The sequence below is a fragment of the Hemitrygon akajei genome, chromosome 1, assembly GCF_048418815.1.
Source record: "Hemitrygon akajei chromosome 1, sHemAka1.3, whole genome shotgun sequence".
Lineage (NCBI taxonomy): Eukaryota > Metazoa > Chordata > Chondrichthyes > Myliobatiformes > Dasyatidae > Hemitrygon > Hemitrygon akajei.
Genome location: NC_133124.1, coordinates 220139289 through 220158544, shown reverse-complemented (window position 1 = coordinate 220158544; position 19256 = coordinate 220139289). Strand labels below are relative to the sequence as shown.

Sequence of the window (19256 nt, the reverse complement as noted above, 5' to 3'; positions counted from 1 at the left end):
GGAATACAAGGAGTTGTTCCTCCAACCTGAGTGTGGCCTCATCTTGACAGTAGAGGAAGCCATGGATGGAAGTTGAATTGAAATGGGTGGTCACCAGGAAATCCCTCTTTTTGTGGTGGACAGAGAGACAGTTGTTAGTACTTGGTGGCCAAGAATTTCCCTTTTTGAACTACTGTGCACGTACCTGTGTTTCGTTCACCAAAGTCCTGCTTTGCTCTGGTCTTTCCTCCTCTGTCCTATATAATGTATATTGTCTGTTGTTGCAAGATTTTCACCGTATCTGCATCACTGTGCCTGTGCACATGACACCATTCAGCACATCTACATGAAACGCTGTTACAGGAAAGTAATCAGGGACCTCCACCACCTAGGACATGCTCTCTTCTCACTGCTGTCATCAGGAAGGAGGGAGGTACAGGAGCCTCAGGACTCACACCACCAGGTTAAGGAACAGTTATTAACTCTCAACCATCAGGCTCTTGAACCAAATGGGATAATAACATTCACTTGCCCCATCACTGAAATATTCCCACAACCTATGGACTCATTTTCAAGGACTCTTCATCTTCTGTTCTCAATATTTATTGCTTATACATTTACTTTGAACTTTGTATAACGTTGACTTCACTCCATCGGGCAGAAGAGGCTCCAATCTCATTAGTGTTTAACCGATCTCGATGTCGCCTCGCCGATACTCCTGGACTAACCTGTGGTCTCCCAGGATAAACTGGTCACAGACAATCTCAGGGACAGAGGGCTCCACTGGCAGACAGAGCAGTTTCAAAGTCTCGGAGGATTATGGGTTTCAAGGTCGTCATTATCAAGAGGACTACGTGCCAAACAAAGTTAAAATGGTCCAACAGGAGACGAAAGGTTACTCTCAAGAGCTAGCTGAATCCTGGGCACAGATCGCTGACAGATAAGCCTACAAGAGAGAAGGCTGTACTTGATCTGGTATTGGGAAATGAACTTGGTCAGGTGTCAGATATTTCAGTGGGAGAGCATTTTGGAGATAGTGATCACAATTCTATCGCCTTTACCATAGCATTGGAGAAGGATGGGAACAGACAAGTTAGGGAAATGTTTAATTGGAGTAAGGGAAATATGAGGCTATCAGGCAGGAACTTGGAAGCATAAATTGGGGACAGATGTTCTCAGAGAAACGTACAGAAGAAATGTGGCAGATGTTCAGGGGATATTTGCGTGGAGTTCTGCACAGGTATGTTCCAACGAGACAGGGAAAGGATGGTAGGGTACAGGAACTGTGGTGTACAAAGGCTGTTGTAAATCTAGTCAAGAAGAAAAGAAAAGCTTACGAAAGTTTTTAAAAACTGGGTATTGATAGAGCTCTAGAAGATTATAAGGCTCACAGGAAGGAGCTTAATAATTAAATTAGCAGAGCCAGAAGGGGCCATGAGAAGGCCTTGGCAAGCAGGATTAAGGAAAACCCCAAGGCATTCTACAAGTATGTGAAGAGCTAGAGGATAAAACGTGAGAGAATAGAACCAATCAAGTGTGACAGTGGAAAAGTGTGTATGGAACTGGAGAAGATAACAGAGATACTTAATGAATACTTTGCTTCAGTACTCACTACAGAAAAGGATCTCGGCGATTGTAGGGATGACCTACAGTGGATTGAAAAGCTTGGGCATGTAGACATTAAGAAAGAGGATGCGCTGGAGCTTTTGGAAAGCATCAAGTTGGATATGTCTCTGGGACTGGATGAGATGTACTCCAGGCTACTGTGGGAGGCGAGGGAGGAGATTGCTGAGCCTCTGGCAATGATCTTTGCATCATCAATGGGGACGGGAGAGGTTCCGGAGGATTTTTGGAGGGTTGCAGATTCAAGAAAGGGAGTAGAGATGGCCCAGGAAATTATAGACCAGTGAATCTTACTTCTGTGGTTGGTAAGTTGATGGAAAAGATCCTGAGAGGCAGGATTTATGAACATTTGGAGAGGCATAATATGATTAGGAATAGTCAGTATGGCTTTGTCAAAGGCAGGTCATGCCTTACGAGTGTGATTGAACTTTTTGAAGATGTGACTAAACACATTGATGAAGGAAGAGCAGTAGATGTAGTGTATATGGATTTCAGCAAGGCATTTGATAAGGTACCCCATGCAAGGCTTATTGAGAAAGTAAGGAGAGATGGGATCCAAGGGGACCTTGCTTTGTGGATCCAGAATTGGCTTGTCCACAGAAGGCAAAAACTGGTTGTAGCACTGGATGTCAGTGACCAGTGGTGTGCCTCAGGGATCTGTTCTGGGACTCCTTCTCTTCATGATTTTTATAAATGACCTGGATGAGGAAGTGGAGGGATGGGTTAGTGAATTTGCTGATGACATAAAGATTTGGGGTGTGGTGGATAGTGTGGAGGGCTGTCAGAGGTTACAGTGGGACATTGATAGGATGCAAAACTGGGCTGTGAAATGGCAGATGGAGTTCAACCCAGATAAGTGTGAGGTGGTTCAATTTTGGTAGGTCAAATAAGATGACAGAATATAGTATTAATGGTAAGATTCTTGGCAGTGTGTAGGATCAGAGGGATCTTGTGGTCCGAGTCCATAGAATGCTCAAAGCTGCCACACAGGTTGAGTGTGTGGTTAAGAAGGTATATGGTGCATTGGCCTTCATCAATCGTGGGATTGAGTTTAGGAGCCGAGAGGTAATGTTGCAGCTATATAGGACCCTGTTCAGACCCCACTTGGAGTACTGTGCTCAGTTTTGGTCACCTCACTACAGGAAGGATGTGGAAACTATAGAAAGGGTGCAGAGGAGATTTACAAGGATGTTGCCTGGATTGGGGAACATGCCTTATGAGAATAGGTTGAGTGAACTCAGCCTTTTCTCCTTGGAGTGGCAGGGGATGAGAGGTGACCTGATAGAGGTGTATAAGATGATGGGAGTCATTGATTGTGTGGATAGTCAGAGGGTTTTCCCCAGGGCTGAAATGGCTAGCACAAGAGGGCATAGTTTTAAGGTGCTGTGGAAGTAGGTGCAGAGGAGATGTCAGGGGTAAGTTTTTTGATGCAGAGAGTGGTGAGTGCGTGGAATGGGCTGCCAGCGATGGTGGTGGAGACGGATACGATAGGGTCTTTTAAGAGTCTCTTGGACAGGTATATGGGGTTTAGAAAAATAGAGGGCTACGGGTAACCCTAGGTAATTTCTCAGGTAAGGACATGTTCGGCACAGCTTTGAGGGCCAAGGGGCCTGTATTGTGCTGTAGGTTTTCTATGTTTCTATGACTACAGCTCAACATTCAATACCATCATCCCCTCAAAACTAATCAATAACCTCCAAGACCTTGGCCTCAATACCTCCTTGTGCAATTTGATCCTCGATTTCCTCCCAGTCAGTTCGCATTGGCAACAACATGTCCTCCACGATCTCCATCAGCCCAGGTGCACCACAAGGTTGGGTGCTCAGCCCCCTGCTCTACTCGCTTCACACTCGTGACTGTGCGGCTGAGCACAACTCCAATGTCATATTTAAGTTTGCCGATGACGATCAGCATGGATTTGTGAAAGGAAAATCATGTCTGACGAATCTTATAGAATTTTTTGAAGATGTAACTAGTAGAGTGGATAGGGGAGAGCCAGTGGATGTGGTATATTTAGATTTTCAAAAGGCTTTTGACAAGGTCCCACACAGGAGACTAGTGTGCAAACTTAAAGCACATGGTATTGGGGGTATGGTATTGATGTGGATAGAGAATTGGTTGGCAGACAGGAAGCAAAGAGTGGGAGTAAACGGGACCTTTTCAGAATGGCAGGCAGTGACTAGTGGGGTACCGCAAGGCTCAATGCTGGGACCCCAGTTGTTTACAATATATATTAATGATTTAGACGAGGGAATTAAATGCAGCATCTCCAAGTTTGCGGATGACACGAAGCTGGGCGGCGGTGTTAGCTGTGAGGAGGATGCTAAGAGGATGCAGGGTGACTTGGATAGGTTAGGTGAGTGGGCAAATTCATGGCAGATGCAATTTAATGTGGATAAATGTGAGGTTATCCACTTTGGTTGCAAGAACAGGAAAACAGATTATTATCTGAACGGTGGCCGATTAGGAAAAGGGGAGATGCAACGAGACCTGGGTGTCATTGTACACCAGTCATTGAAGGTGGGCATGCAGGTACAGCAGGCGGTGAAAAAGGCAAATGGTATGTTGGCATTCATAGCAAAAGGATTTGAGTACAGGAGCAGGGAGGTTCTACTGCAGTTGTACAAGGCCTTGGTGAGACCGCACCTAGAATATTGTGTACTGTTTTGGTCTCCTAATCTGAGGAAAGACATTTTTGCCATAGAGGGAGTATAGAGAAGGTTCACCAGATTGATTCCTGGGATGGCAGGACTTTCATATGAAGAAAGACTGGATCGACTAGGCTTATACTCACTGGAATTTAGAAGATTGAGGGGGGATCTTATTGAAACGTAAAAGGGGTTGGACAGGCTAGATGCAGGAAGATTGTTTCCGATGTTGGGGAAGTCCAGAACGAGGGGTCACAGTTTAAGGATAAAGGGGAAGCCTTTTAGGACCGAGATGAGGAAAAACTTCTTCACACAGAGAGTGGTGAATCTGTGGAATTCTCTGCCACAGGAAACAGTTGAGGCCGGTTCATTGGCTATATTTAAGAGGAAGTTAGATATGGCCCTTGTGGCTAAAGGGATCAGGGGGTATGGAGAGAAAGCAGGTACAGGGTTCTGAGTTGGATGATCAGCCATGATCATACTGAATGGCGGTGCAGGCTCGAAGGGCCGAATGGCCTACTCCTGCACCTATTTTCTATGTTTCTATGACAGCACTGTCACTGGCCGAATCAGAGGTGGGGAATGAATCGGCATGTAGGAGGGAGAATGTAAATCTGGCTGAGTGATGTCACAACAACAACCTCCCACTCAAGATCATTAAGACCAAGGAGTTGATCATTAAGTGTAATGAGCCAGACCTCATTGGAGGGCCAGCAACTTTAAATTGTTACCTTGGAGGGCCTGTCTGGACCCAGCACAATTACAAAGGAAGCATAGCAGTGCCTCCACTTCCTCACGAGTTTGTGGAGATTCGACATGACTTCTAAAACTTCTACAGATGTGTAGAAGTACATTGACAGTCTGGTATGAAAACACCAATGCCCTTGAATGGAAAATCCCACAAAAGGTAGTGGATATGGGCTAGTCCATCATGGGTGAAGCCCTCCCCACATCTGAGCCCATCTACATGAAGCACTGTTGTAGGAAAGCAACACCCATCATCAGGGACTCCCATCACCCTGGACATGCTCTCTTCTCGCTGCTGTCATCAGGAGTGAGGCACAAGAGTCTCAGGGCTCACACCACCACGAACAGGAACAGTCATTATCCCTCAACCATCAGGCTCTTGAACCAAAGACAGTAACTTCACTCGCTCCATCACTGAACTGTTCACACAACCTATGGACTCACTTCGTTTCATGTGCCTGATGCGTAATGCGTATTTGCTAATTATTATTTCTTCAGTTTTTATTTGCACAGTTTGTTGTCTCCTGCGTTACGGCTGAACACACAATTGGTGTTGTCTTTCATTGATTGTGGTATGGTCATTATTCTATAGATTTCTGGCCGTTGTATATGGTGACACATATGTACTGCGGTAATAAATTTACTTTGAACTTTTCCAGAGGAATGTTTATTCTGTATCCGTCCTTTAACCTCTAACTTTATTTTTATATAATTATTAATTCTGTGTAATTGTTTTTGTTGAATGTCAGGCCCTGACCAACACGCCACAGCACATTCCCAAAACCTGGCACTGTTTATGAATAAAGTTGATGCTTGCTTTCATATAAATTCTGCAGGACGTTTTTAACCTTGTATTTGTGTCTCCTCTCAATAAAAAAACACAGTGGATACATTTGTTTATATATTTCTTACTGTAATTTATAGTAACTTTACGTTTCGCAATGTACTACTGCCGCAAAAGGACAGATTTCACGACGTACAGTGATGGTGAACTTGGTTCTGATCGATCGCTCTCATTGCCTGTGTACACGGACATCGTGTGTCCCCCCCGGCACCCGGTTTGCTTTCGCCCCAGACCAGTCCGAAAGTCCACATGAGGTTAACAGTTCCACTGGCGATTCAGAAGCTGCAGGAGCGCCGAATTTGGCGGGGGTAACTCTCCCACCCTTGGGGAACGGCTCAGTTCTCCGGTCCATGGACACGCCGGGCCTTCCAGGATCACTGGCCGAACGAGACCTGCGGTCCAGCGGGAAGCTGGCCCCGGCTCACCACCCGGACGTTCTGGGCTCTTCGGCTCCATGTCGCGTCTGGATTCGGCCAAGTGCAAAGGAGCCGCGCTCTGGGCTATAGCTGGGGCCGGACCTGCCAGGCGGGGAGGTACGGGCCGGTGTAGCAGGCCAGCGGGCACAGTCTGTTATGGAGGAGGCTGTCGCAGGAGGAGCTGGCGGCCAGGTGTTTGTAGAGGTCCAGGGGAACCCCGAGACCTTCCCCGGGCACGGCGGGGACCACGAAGGGGTTGAGGGCGAGCGAGGTGGGCAGGGACGAGTAGAGAGGATGCTCCTTGACCGGGAGCACGTAGCCGGCGGGGAAGTGCGCCCGCAGGCCATCGGTAACGGCGGCGTCCGGGACACCGGGGGCCGCCAGCAGCCAACCCGGGACGGCGGGCAGCGGGGGTTTCAGGGCCTTGCCCTCCCCAGCCAGCCTGTCCTTGGCCTCGGGCTCCCTGGCCAAGTGGAGGGGCGAGACGACGCGGAGCTTCCTGCCGTAGCAATTCGTCTCGCAGTCCTTGGTCCTGAGCTCCGGCCGCGGCTGGAGAAGCGCCCCGTCCAGCTTCGCTCGCTTGGCCGGCACCTTCCTGGGCAGGGCCACCGTGAGGGGCGGCACCCAGCACGCCTTCGGCTGGTGGGAGGGAGCGGGCAGCGGGCCCACCCTCAGTGCCTCGCCCTTGGGCTCCGGCACCCAAGGAGCCACCCGGGGCAGGGCGAGCTCGGCAGCACGATCCCCCGCCCGGCCCAGGCGCCTCGACCCCTTGTCGAGCGGGAGCACGAAGGCGCTGAAGTCCCTGAAGCCGCGGAAGCGGGACATCGGGCTGGCCCTGGTGGGGAAGGGCTGCAGGAGTTGGAGTCCGCTGAAGGGCAGTTCGCAGCCCCGGCTGCCCTTCTCGTCCCGCGCCGGGTACAGGGGCAGCGGGGCGACGGGGGCCGCTGGTCGGGGCGGCTGGATGACCGATGGTCTGGCCAGGGGGAGCTCGGTCGCCGCGAACCGCTTCTTCTTCGCCAGGGGAGAGATAATGTCCTGCTCCCTCCTGGGCCCCTGGCCCTCCTCTGCCCCTCCGCCCGCTCCCCAAACCTCCTCGCCGGCTCGCCCTGGCGACCTGCCGCCGCCCTTCTCCGCCGACTCGACGTGCGGGCATTCGCGCTCTTCAGCGGTGGCGGGGCCCGGAGGCGCTCCCTCCTTCTGCCCCCTTCCCGAATCCTCGGCTTCTGCTAAGGGGGAGGCCTGGGGAGAGAGAAGCGTGTCACTGGGGCTACCGAGCTAAAACATGACCAAAGGTGAGATTGTCCTGGGACTGCCATAGACCCGATGGACCGAAAGGCGGCAGGAGAGGGCCACTCGGCCCCTCCGGCGCATGCCCAATTGCCCCTGACCTGTGTACCCCTTTCCCCATGGCTCTCACTAACGAGTTAGGTCACTAGTCCCTCCTCTTATTTACCTTCCAACAGAGAGAGAGAAAGATCTGTCTATCAACAATCCCATCAGCCCCAGCCTCCCCAAATTACTACCTTCACCACATTTCCATCAACTCCCCCAGGTTCTACCCCTCACCCACACACGAGGGATCAGATAACCCACCCGTCCTGCATGTCCTTGGAACGTGAGAGGGAACGGGAGCACCCCGGGGAGAACGTACCAACTACACACAGATGGTTCGAACCAGGGTCCCTGGCACTGTGAGGCAGTGGAACCACTCTTTGCTTTGCTGTGAACCCCCACCCCATCAAAACAACCGTACCCTGAGTGAGTAAGTTACCCTACCGCACTGCTCCCGCCGATCTGCGGCGCACCATCCTTTGCCGGTTTCCGTTTATTTCCCTGATCCTTCAGCTCGGCGCCCGGCCCCTTCCCGTCCTTGGCTTTGACGACCCGGTACTGTTTCCGAGGCTTGCTCGCCGGCAGAGGTTTGTCCTCTTCCCCCTTCAGGTGACGCTCGTAGGGCAACACCAGTCTGCCCGGTGAGGGGGGAGAGAGAGAGAGAGAGTGAGTGAGTGAGGGAATGAGAGAAAGAAAGTGTGGGTGAAGGGAAAGAGAGAGTGAGTGAGGGTAGAGAAAGTGTGAGTGTGTGGGTGAAGGGAAAGAGAGAGTGAGTGAGAGAAAGTGAGGGGAGAGAGAGTGAGTGAGAGAAAGTGAGGGGAGAGAGAGTGAGTGAAGGGAAAGAGAGAGTGAGTGAGAGAAAGTGTGGGTGAAGGGAAAGAGAGAGTGAGTGAGAGAAAGTGAGTGAAGGGAAAGAGAGAGTGAGTGAGAGAAAGTGAGGGGAGAGAGAGAGTGAGTGAGAGAAAGTGAGTGAAGGGAAAGAGAGAGTGAGTGAGAGAAAGTGAGGGGAGAGAGAGAGTGAGTGAGAGAAAGTGAGTGAGAGAAAGTGAGTGAAGGGAAAGAGAGAGTGAGTGAGAGAAAGTGAGGGGAGAGAAAATGTGGGTGAAGGGAAAGAGAGAGTGAGTGAAGGGAAAGAGGGAGTGAGTGAGAGAAAGTGAGGGGAGAGAGAGAGGGAATATGGGTGTGTGAGCCAGAGAGAGGTTAAGATTGACTTTATCACATGTACATGCAGTGAAAAACATTATTGGCATCGAATCGGTGAGGAAATGCTGGGATCGGCCTGCAGTTAAGCGTCACCACATTTCCAGAGCCCGTGTAACTTGCTCACCACTTAACTAACGCTAACTGGCACATCTTTGTAACGTGGGAGGAAACCGGAGACTGACACTAGAACACGCCCATTGCTATCTCGGCTGCCCTTTGGTGGGTACACGGTAGTGTTGCGGTTAGCATAACACTACTACAGCTCGGGGCGTCGGAGTTCAGAGTTCAATCCCAGTGTCCTCTGCGAGGAGCTTGTACGTTCTCCCGGTGACCGCATGGGTTTCCTCTCACTGTCCAAAGGTTAGTATGTTAGTTGGTTAAATGGGTTTAACTAGGTGGCTCGTTTCAGACACCTGTTTAGCACAGTCATGGGCTGCTGGTGGTTCCAGCTCACCGAAGAGGATGTCTTTTGGGATGTGGCCACACTGCATGTGGCAGACATGCCAGACCAGAGCCTACACACTGGGGAGAGAACAGGGTACTCTGTCTCCAGGAGGTGTCCAAGAGATAGACACTGGGGAGAGAACAGGGTACTCCGTCTTGCAGGAGATAGACACTGGGGAGAGAACAGGGTACTCTGTCTTGCAGGAGATAGACACTGGGGAGAGAACAGGGTACTCTGTCTCCAGGAGGTGCCCAGGAGATAGACACTGGGGAGAGAACAGGGTACTCTGTCTTGCAGGAGATAGACACTGGGGAGAGAACAGGGTACTCTGTCTCCAGGAGGTGCCCAGGAGATAGACACTGGGGAGAGAACAGGGTACTCTGTCTTGCAGGAGATAGACACTGGGGAGAGAACAGGGTACTCTGTCTCCAGGAGGTGCCCAGGAGATAGACACTGGGGAGAGAACAGGGTACTCTGTCTCCAGGTGTCCAGGAGATAGACACTGGGGAGAGAACAGGGTACTCTGTCCCCAGGAGGTGCCCAGGAGATAGACACTGGGGAGAGAACAGGGTACTCTGTCTCCAGGAGGTGCCCAGGAGATAGACACTGGGGAGAGAACAGGGTACTCTGGACTCTGTCTTGCAGGAGGTGCCCAGGAGATAGACACTGGGGAGAGAACAGGGTACTCTGTCTTGCAGGAGATAGACACTGGGGAGAGAACAGGGTACTCTGTCTCCAGGAGGTGCCCAGGAGATAGACACTGGGGAGAGAACAGGGTACTCTGTCTTGCAGGAGATAGACACTGGGGAGAGAACAGGGTACTCTGTCTTGCAGGAGATAGACACTGGGGAGAGAACAGGGTACTCTGTCTCCAGGAGGTGCCCAGGAGATAGACACTGGGGAGAGAACAGGGTACTCTGTCTTGCAGGAGATAGACACTGGGGAGAGAACAGGGTACTCTGTCTCCAGGAGGTGCCCAGGAGATAGACACTGGGGAGAGAACAGGGTACTCTGGACTCTGTCTGTCCAGGAGGTGCCAAGATGCAATGAAGGCGATGAGCCTTCTCTCCAGCCTAGCCTATGTTGTCCAGGTCTCACTGCCGTACAGCAGTGTGCTGGCAATACAAGATTGTATTGACTGGGAGTCTGGAGCTCTCCCAGACTCGCAGGGAGGCAGGCAAGAGTTGTTGCACCCTTCCTGACACGTTGTGGATTTCTGCGTCCAAGGAGAGGTTGTCACGGATGGTGGACCCGGTGTGTGAACATCGAGTTCGTAGTCACCAATGGTGCCACTGCATCTGGTCCCAAGACCTTAGTCTTTCCCAGGCTGCTAGTCAGGCTGGCAGGCCTGGGAGAGCGATCCGTCAAGCTGCGGAGCGTGGGCTGCGAATGATGTATCAGCTGCAACATCATGTCTGGGATCATAACCTCGCGCACTGGGTGGGGTTAGAAAGCCTGCCATCTGGCGGTAGGTGCAATGTTGGATCCGTGCCTCAGGAGAAGAGCAGATTCCTTTGAGTGCTGGGACCAGAACACAGCCTGTGTCTGTAAATACGGTACAATGAAAGGGTGTGTGCGAGCTCCCGGGGAACAGTGCGTGCCAGGGCTCTGTGCCACCTACTTCTCGTAGTGCCGGCGGGTACAGGTGGCTGCGCTGGTGCTCCCTGGGTTTCCCCCAAGCTCGTCGTAGATGTTCTTCCAGAGTCGACTCGTCGTGACCTGCGGGGGCATAGAGCAGAGGCGGTGAGTGAACGAGATTCAAGCTCCAGTTTCCTTCTCAAGTGTTCATCGAAACATACAGTGAAACGTTTGTGTGAACAACCGACACACCCAAGGATGAGCTGGGGCAGTCCCGAGTATCCTGGCGCTAACGTTGCATGGCAGACCACGCTGTTCCTCCTTCCAGCCCCACCCACGTACACAGTCCTTTAACCCATGGCAGACCACGCTGTTCCTCCTTCCAGCCCCACCCACGTACACAGTCCTTTAACCCATGGCAGACCACGCTGTTCCTCCTTCCAGCCCCACCCACGTACACAGTCCTTTAACCCATGGCAGACCACGCTGTTCCTCCTTCCAGCCCCACCCACGTACACAGTCCTTTAACCCATGGCAGACCACGCTGTTCCTCCTTCCAGCCCCACCCACGTACACAGTCCTTTAACCCATGGCAGACCACGCTGTTCCTCCTTCCAGCCCCACCCACGTACACAGTCCTTTAACCCATGGCAGACCACGCTGTTCCTCCTTCCAGCCCCACCCACGTACACAGTCCTTTAACCCATGGCAGGCCACGCTGTTCCTCCTTCCAGCCCCACCCACGTACACAGTCCTTTAACCCATGGCAGACCACGCTGTTCCTCCTTCCAGCCCCACCCACGTACACAGTCCTTTAACCCATGGCAGACCACGCTGTTCCTCCTTCCAGCCCCACCCACGTACACAGTCCTTTAACCCACCACCTGCCTCCAGCGGACCCAGGTTCGAACACAAACACACAGACTTCGGGTCCTCCACTACCCCAGTGAACCGGGAGAGATTCGCTGACCGGTCTTGGCTAACGGACCTGCTCTGACCCTCATCACTAACCGAATGACACACCTACCAGGCCTTAAACTCTGTACTCACAACACCAGGACTCTACACTCCACCCCACCCCATTCCCTTTGACCTCCTCTCCCTCCAACATCATACCCGTCCCATCTCTCACCCTTCCCAGCTCTGACAAAGGGCAATACTGTTCTCAGGGCCAGAGGGAGCACGATCTGGGTGAGCTCCCTAAACAGTGAAATCACGTCCTCCACCTCTGCTGGGATCTCACTAGGAATATTGTGTTCAGTTCTGGTCACCTCGTTAAAGGTGGGCTGTGGAAGCTATGGAGGGGCTGCAGAGGAGATTTACCAGGATATTGGCTGGATTGGAGATCAAGTATGAGTGAGCGAGGGCTTTTCTCTTTGGAGTGAAGGAGGATGAGAGGTAACGATAGAGGTGTACAAGATGATATCAGGCATAGATCAAGTGGACTGACAGAGTTCTCCCAGGGTGGAAATGGCTAACACGAGGGGACATGATTTAAAGGTGACTGGAGGGAAGCATGGCGTGGGGGGGGGGGGGTGGTTGTGGATGTCAGCCAGTTTTTGTTTGCACAGGGAGTGGTGGGTGTATGGAATGCACTGTCGGGTGGTAATAGAGGCTGAGAGGTGGCAGATGGAATTCAAATGAGAAAAGCGTGAAGTGATTTACCGGTACTTAGGAATGTCAAAATCATTTGAAGTCAGAGTACAGGGTTAATGGCAGGATTCTGAGCAATGGAGGAACAGAGGGATCTTGGGGTCCACATTGATGGACCCCTCAAATTAAGGACATTGAAGCTAGGAACATGGATGAAGGAAAAATGGAGGGTCATGGGGGAGGGAAGGGCTAGATTCATCTTGAGTAATTTAAGGGGTTAGCTCAACATAGTGGGCCGAAAGGCCTGTACTGTGATGTACTGTTCTATGAGTTAGGGCCACAGTCTGACCCACCGAGTTTTTACAGAATTTTCTTTACTCATTTGAGACCAATGGGAAAGCATCAGCCAATTCAAAAGCAGCGTGGGGACAGAGTTCAAGCACAACATAGTACCCCAAAACACCCCCACCCCACAACATAGTACCCCAAAACACCCCCACCCCACAACATAGTACCCCAAAACACCCCCCACCCCACAACATAGTACCCCAAAACACCCCCACCCCACAACATAGTACCCCAAAACACCCCCCACCCCACAACATAGTACCCCAAAACACCCCCCACCCCACAACATAGTACCCCAAAACACCCCCCACCCCACAACATAGTACCCCAAAACACCCCCACCCCACAACATAGTACCCCAAAACACCCCCACCCCACAACATAGTACCCCAAAACACCCCCCACCCCACTGTAATCCCAACAGAGCACCAAGGGAGAACTGCCTGCCATCAGATACACAACGGCCCAGCGGTCAGACAACTGTCCTGGGGGAACTGACGTCAGGACAAAAGGGGCCAGCAGAGATGGTGGGTTCAAGGGGTTGATAGGCCTGTTCCTGCTTCTATTTCCTTGTGAGTGTGTATCAGGTCACGTCACAGTTCACCAGGTCAGGGTGAATCGGGGTCACGTCACAGTTCACCAGGTCAGGGAGTATCGGGGTCACGTCACAGTTCACCAGGTCAGGGAGTATCGGGGTCACGTCACAGTTCACCAGGTCGGGGTGACGTCACAGTTCACCAGGTCAGGGTGTATCGGGGTCACGTCACAGTTCACCAGGTCGGGGTGTATCGGGGTCATGTCGGGCAAATTCCTTACAGAGGATGCAGGAATTGAACCCATGTCAGCTGCTACTACGCCGCCCCTGTTGCTCAGGAGCTGGTACGTTCTCCCACAGTGACGGAAATCGAACCCCCATCGCTCATACTCTATTTAATATTTCAGTAATATTTGAGTAATCCTGTGTGCGTAAAACATTCTTGTCCGGTTAAATAATTTATTACAAGTCATTCATTTAAAATATGTTTATTCCATACATCATCACGCTACCACATGATATGTGTGCACCTCACTTAAAGTAAACACAAAGTTTACTTTATGTACCTATGGTACCCTGGCTGTAATGCCAGCACCCCGCCCATAGGCATATACATCTCCCCACCTTTCACAGGCTCTCTCCCGGGATCAACGATGGTTTCAATCCTCTCCGACTGGGCCAGGGTAAGGACCTGCAGCCTCCCTCTGCTGGGGCAGGGGCAGGGGCAGCACTCCCCTCAATTGCCAACAGAGGGCAGTATGGTACCACCATGGCGAGCAGGGGCTCAATTCCAGCGATTCCTGCCAGGGTTTCCCCCACACGTTGTAAAGGTGTCCCGCTTGGTTAGGGCTAGTAAATTGTGGGCATGGTATGTTGGTGCCAGAAGCATGCTGTCACTGTGGGCATGCCCTCAAACTGTGGAGGTCAATGACACAAACGCCAGTGGGCAAAGGAAACTGGAGGAACCCAATCTCACACAGATCTCTCACACCTTTGAAATGATTACTTACTGCCCGTTGCACGCTAGGGTTTAGGGCAGCAACGACAGTCCTCCAGCTCTATCTGCTCATACCATTGCACACAGATGTAGCAGGAGTCTTCATTCCTGTTTCCGTAGCATTTTTTTTTTTGACCATCCAGGGTTGTTAACCCTGAGCTGAACCCCCGAGCCTGGAGGACCGGTGGAGCGCTCAATGCCTGGCCTCTACCCTTTGACCTGTTTGGCATGGGTGACCCTGCCCACAGCCAGAGCACAAGGCCCTGACTCCAGCCAACATCGCACTTCGGGTCGGTGAGGCACGCAAACCCTACGACAAGGTTGTGGTCCTCTTGGAGGTTGAAATCATTGCTCTAACGAAGAAGTTTGCAAATGGTTGAGACCGGCCACGGTCAGGTCCAACCAAAGAAAAAGTTCACAAAGCCGCCACTTGCAAAATGACTGGTGGAAAATAGTTCTGTCAGCGAGGCGTGTGCCTGTCCAGTAAGCTAGCTGCATTCGAAGTTACTGGTGTGTTTTTATCAGCTCTCCATCTGTTCACACTTCCTGACACAGTGAGACACCATTTCTCAGCAAGACTTTAATTCCCACGTCTAAAGTCAACAGTTTGAAGGGGGTTTCCCCGTTTTTGCCCGGCAGTGTGCTGTGAATACTTATAGCCAGTAATCAGAGGTATCTTTGAGGCTCCTTTCACTCTTACAGTACATGTTACGCATATTACAGTATGTGATCCCACTGGCCCAGGTCCGCTAACCAGGCTGCAGTTCAGGGTCCTGAAGTCGGCTATACTGGGGCTCGATACAGAAGTCGAGGAGGGATTTCTTTAGGCAGAGGGTGGTGAATCTGTGGGATTCAGTGTCACATATGATGGTGGAGGCCAAATCATTGGGTGTATTTAAAACAGAGGTTAATGGGTTCTTGATTAGTCAGTGTGTCAAAGGTTACGGGCAGAAAGCAGGAGAATGGGGTTGAGAGGGAACATAAATCAGCCATGATGAAATGGTGGAACAGACTAGATGGGCCAAATGGCCTAATTCTATTCCTATGTCTTATGGTGGTATGGAAGCTGAAGAGTGGAGACTGGAGGCACAGTAAGGTGTTCTGCTAAATGCTACGTTACTGTGGTGCCCGTAGAAAGCAAGAGAGGCGGCAGAACTGAGCATGAGTCAGGCTCTCTCACCAGATCGGATTTCTGTACAGGCGGGGGCCATGAGAACCGGTGAAGCCACCCTCCCAGGTACGCGAGTCAGCCAGACTGGAGCTCGGCTCCTCATCCAAGGTCTTTTGAGGCCTAGTGCTCGGGTCCCATCAGACGGGTCTGGAGTTGGAGGCTCCTCATTAATCAGCGAGTCCGGTGATCGACATCGAACACTGAAGCCCAGAGGCCGAGTGCGAGTCCAGAGCTCTGGGTCTGCGCGTCCCTGAGAGTCCGCTGGGGAAGTCGAGGCTCAACGTCTGTGAGTCGGAGTGCACTGGAGGCTGAAAGCTGAGGCACCTGCTCCTGGGGCTGGGGACCGTGTGTAGGTGGTGGCTCGGAGGGAGGAACGGGGCTTATTTTCCTGTACGGTTTTGTTGCTTGTGTTGGTTGTTGCATGGTTCTGCCAAGCATTGTTTTCATTTTGAGATACAGCCCTTCTGGCCCTTTGAGCCAGTCAGCCAGCAACCCACAGGTTCATCTCTAGCCTAATTACAAAACAATTTACCCACTAACCATTACGTCTTTGGACTGTGGGAGGAAACCGGAGCACCCGGAGGAAACCCACACACTCCACAGGGAGGACGTACAAACTCCTTACAGAGGATGCTGGGACTGAACTCTGAACTTTGACAGCCTGAGCTGTAATGGTCGCAGTGTCCGCTACTCTAGTGGTGTGGGCACGCGATGCGGGCACTGGAATGTGTGGTTGCCCCCTGCACGTCCTTGTGCTGTTGGTTGTGAACACAAACGATACATTTCACTGTATGTTTCCAGGTACACGTGACATGTAAATCCGAATCTGAGTCTGTAACCCTCGGTAACGTGCTGGCATCAGCAGCTTCCTATTTTAGTCCTTCGTTTCAGATGATGCAGCTGCCGAGAATTGTGCTTTAGCTGTGGATTCGGAAGCTGTCACATGAAACTTGGCAGAGACCAAGTCTACTCTCCTCCACATCGCACGGGGTGGGGGTGGGGGAGGATGTAGTTAGAGGACTTCCTAGGCTGGGGCACTAACCACACCGGAATACGTTCGATGGCCGGTGTGTAGAGTCACTGCCTCACAGTGTGGGAGATTCTGGTTCAATCCCCATCACTGCCACTGTCCGTAAGGAGTTTGTAGATTCTCACTGTGACCCCGCTGTTTTCCCATATCCCACATCCCAGTAACATGGGGGTCGCGGGTTTAACCTTGCTGTGAACTGCCCCCAGTGGAATCTTGGTGGGGGGGGGAGTTCATGAGACTGTGGGCAGTGAACAGTGTAGGATTTCCCATTTGGGGTGGCATTGTAGCCGGGCATTTAGTGATTAGTGGTGTTCCACAGGGGTCGGTGTTGGGAATAGATGGCTTTGTTGCCAAGTTTGCAGATGATATGAAGATTGGTGGAGGGGCAGGTAGTGTTGAGGAAACAGGTAGACAGATTAGGAGAACGGGCAAGAGAGTGGCAAATGTTGGAAAATGTATGGTCATGTACATTGGTGGTAGAAATAAATGTGCGGACTATTTTCTAAATGGGGAGAAAATCCAAAAATTTGAGATGCAGAGGAACTTGGGAGTCCTTGTGCAGGACACCCTAAAGGTTAACTTGCAGGTTGACTCAGTGGGGAGGAAGGCAAATGCAATGTTAGTATTCATTTCAAGAGGTCTAGAATACAAGAGCAGGGATGTGACGCTGAGGCTTTATAAGGCACTGGTGAGGCCTCACCTTGAGTATTGTGAACAGTTTTGGGCTCCTCATCTTAGAAAAGATGTGCTGGCATTGGAGAGGGTCCAGAGGAGGGTCACAAGGATGATTTCAGGAATGAAAGGGTTATCTTACAAGGAACATTTGATGGCTCTGGGTCTGTACTCACTGGGATTTAGAAGGATGAAGGGGGGGATCTCATTGAAACCTTTCGAATGTTGAAAGGCCCAGACGGAGTAGATATGGAAAGCATGTTTCCCATGGTGGGGAGTCTAGGACAAGAGGGCACAGCCTCAGGATAGAGGGACGGCCATTCAAAACAGAGATGTGGAGAAATTTCTTTAGCCTGAGGGTTGTGAATTTCTGGAATTTATTGCCACAAACAGTTGTGGAGGCCAGGTCGATGGGTGTATTTAAGCCAGGGATTGACAGGCTGTTGACTGGACAGGGGATGAAAGGTTACGGGGAGAAGGCCGGGAACTGGGGTTGAGGAGGAGATTAAAAAAAACTGGATCAGCTATGATTGAATGGCGGAGCAGACTCGATGGGCTAAATGGCCTAATTCTGTTCCTTTGCTTTATGGTCTTATGGTAACACTATTACAGTGCCAGTGACCAGGGTTCAAATCCCCACATGGTCTGTAATGAGTTTGTACATTCTGCCCGTGACTACATGGGTTCCCAGTTTAATCGCACTGACATGTGAGTTTGGAAGTTAATTGGTTCCTGTAAATTGCCCCATTGAGGGGTGGAATCTGGAGGAGTTGATGGCAATGGTGGGAGGATCAAAAAAGATGGGATTGAAGTTGGGTTGGTGTAAATGGGTTGATTATCAGTATATATTCAATGGGCTGAATGGCCTCTTTCTGTGCTATCTCCCTTCCATAACTCTATGTCCCTGTACCCTTGAGAGGCCAGAATAACCCTCAGTGCAGGTAATCAGAGGTTGGAATGCAGTCAGAAATTGGTAGGAACAGCTCTCCAAAGACCCCCAGACAGGGAAGCCCACCCTCCCTAACACACAGGACACCCGTCAGATCAGCAGGTTTATTCCAAGCAAAATGCTTGTACAGAAGGAGAGATGTGCTCGATATCAGACCTCAGGAATGATTCCCAACTCCTCCTGCCGGCTCCCAGCCGAGGAACCCTGGGAGCCAGAATCTGGAGAAGGACCCATGACCAGAGGGTGAAAGATCAGCATTCCTGGCCAGCAGGGGGGTCGATATTGATGTTGGGGGCTGGACTCAAGCCTTCGGGTTTAGAATTGGATGCCAACCAATCAGACCCATTCAGTGGGAAAGGAGCCTGTCCCATTGGTCAAAGGAAAGGCCAATCAGCCTTCACAGCCAAAATACCACAAGTACTGCAGATCCTGAATAGAGCTGAATATTAGTTTTATATATTTGTCACAGTTGTTGGCACTCTATGTAAAGCGTTAGGTTGCCCAGAGTCGCTGTTCTATTAAGCAGCATAGTAACATAACATAATGCGTTATACAGTGTCACTGCCCCTCCCGGCCTAATGAGCCAGTTACACCCATGTGACCAGGGAACCACCCAACCGGTACGTCTTTGGATTGTGGGAGGAAACCAGAGCACCCGGAGGAAACCCACGTGGTCACAGGGAGAACATACAGACTCGCTGCAGACAGCAACAGGAATTGAACTCGGGTCACCGGCACCCTTCCGAGCACTAACCAGTACGGTCCAAGTTTGTCAGGGAACGTGTCTGTCCGCGAAGCCGCAGTTAGCCAACCGGTGGTGTCGTGGAGTCCGCACCAGACTTCGGGGCGGGTCAGACCCGGCCCACTCCTTGCTCGCTGGATTGAGGGCCGAGCTGGCAACTCGGCCTCGTAAAAAAATAGTCAAATGCTACGGAGACTAGGGAGGGGAATAAACAGTCAGCGTTTCATCAGGTCCCAACATATTCGCTGCTTCCCCTCTCGGCAGACGCTGCCTGGCCTGCTGCTTCTTGTACCCATGGGGTGGCAGGGCAGCGTAGTGGTCAGCACATCTGCTTTAAGGCATCCGGTTCCGTCTGGAGGGAGTTTGTACGTTCTCCTCATGACTTCATTGGCCTGGACCCACAT

General features: G+C 51.4%; 1 protein-coding gene across 2 annotated transcripts in view; it reads right to left on the bottom strand.

Annotated features, from left to right (window-relative positions):
- Nucleotides 1-5889: 5889 nt before the first annotated feature.
- Nucleotides 5890-19256, bottom strand: part of LOC140740065 (AT-rich interactive domain-containing protein 5A-like) — a 38891-nt gene continuing 25524 nt past the window's right edge. For both annotated transcript variants that reach the window (XM_073068962.1, XM_073069048.1), the window contains exons 4-6: nt 10859-10956; nt 8034-8223; nt 5890-7496 (exon numbers count right to left, since the gene is read on the bottom strand). In XM_073068962.1, the coding sequence (XP_072925063.1) occupies nt 6342-7496; nt 8034-8223; nt 10859-10956 (1443 nt within the window). In that variant the 3' untranslated portion in view covers nt 5890-6341. The remainder of the gene's footprint in view (nt 7497-8033; nt 8224-10858; nt 10957-19256) is intronic.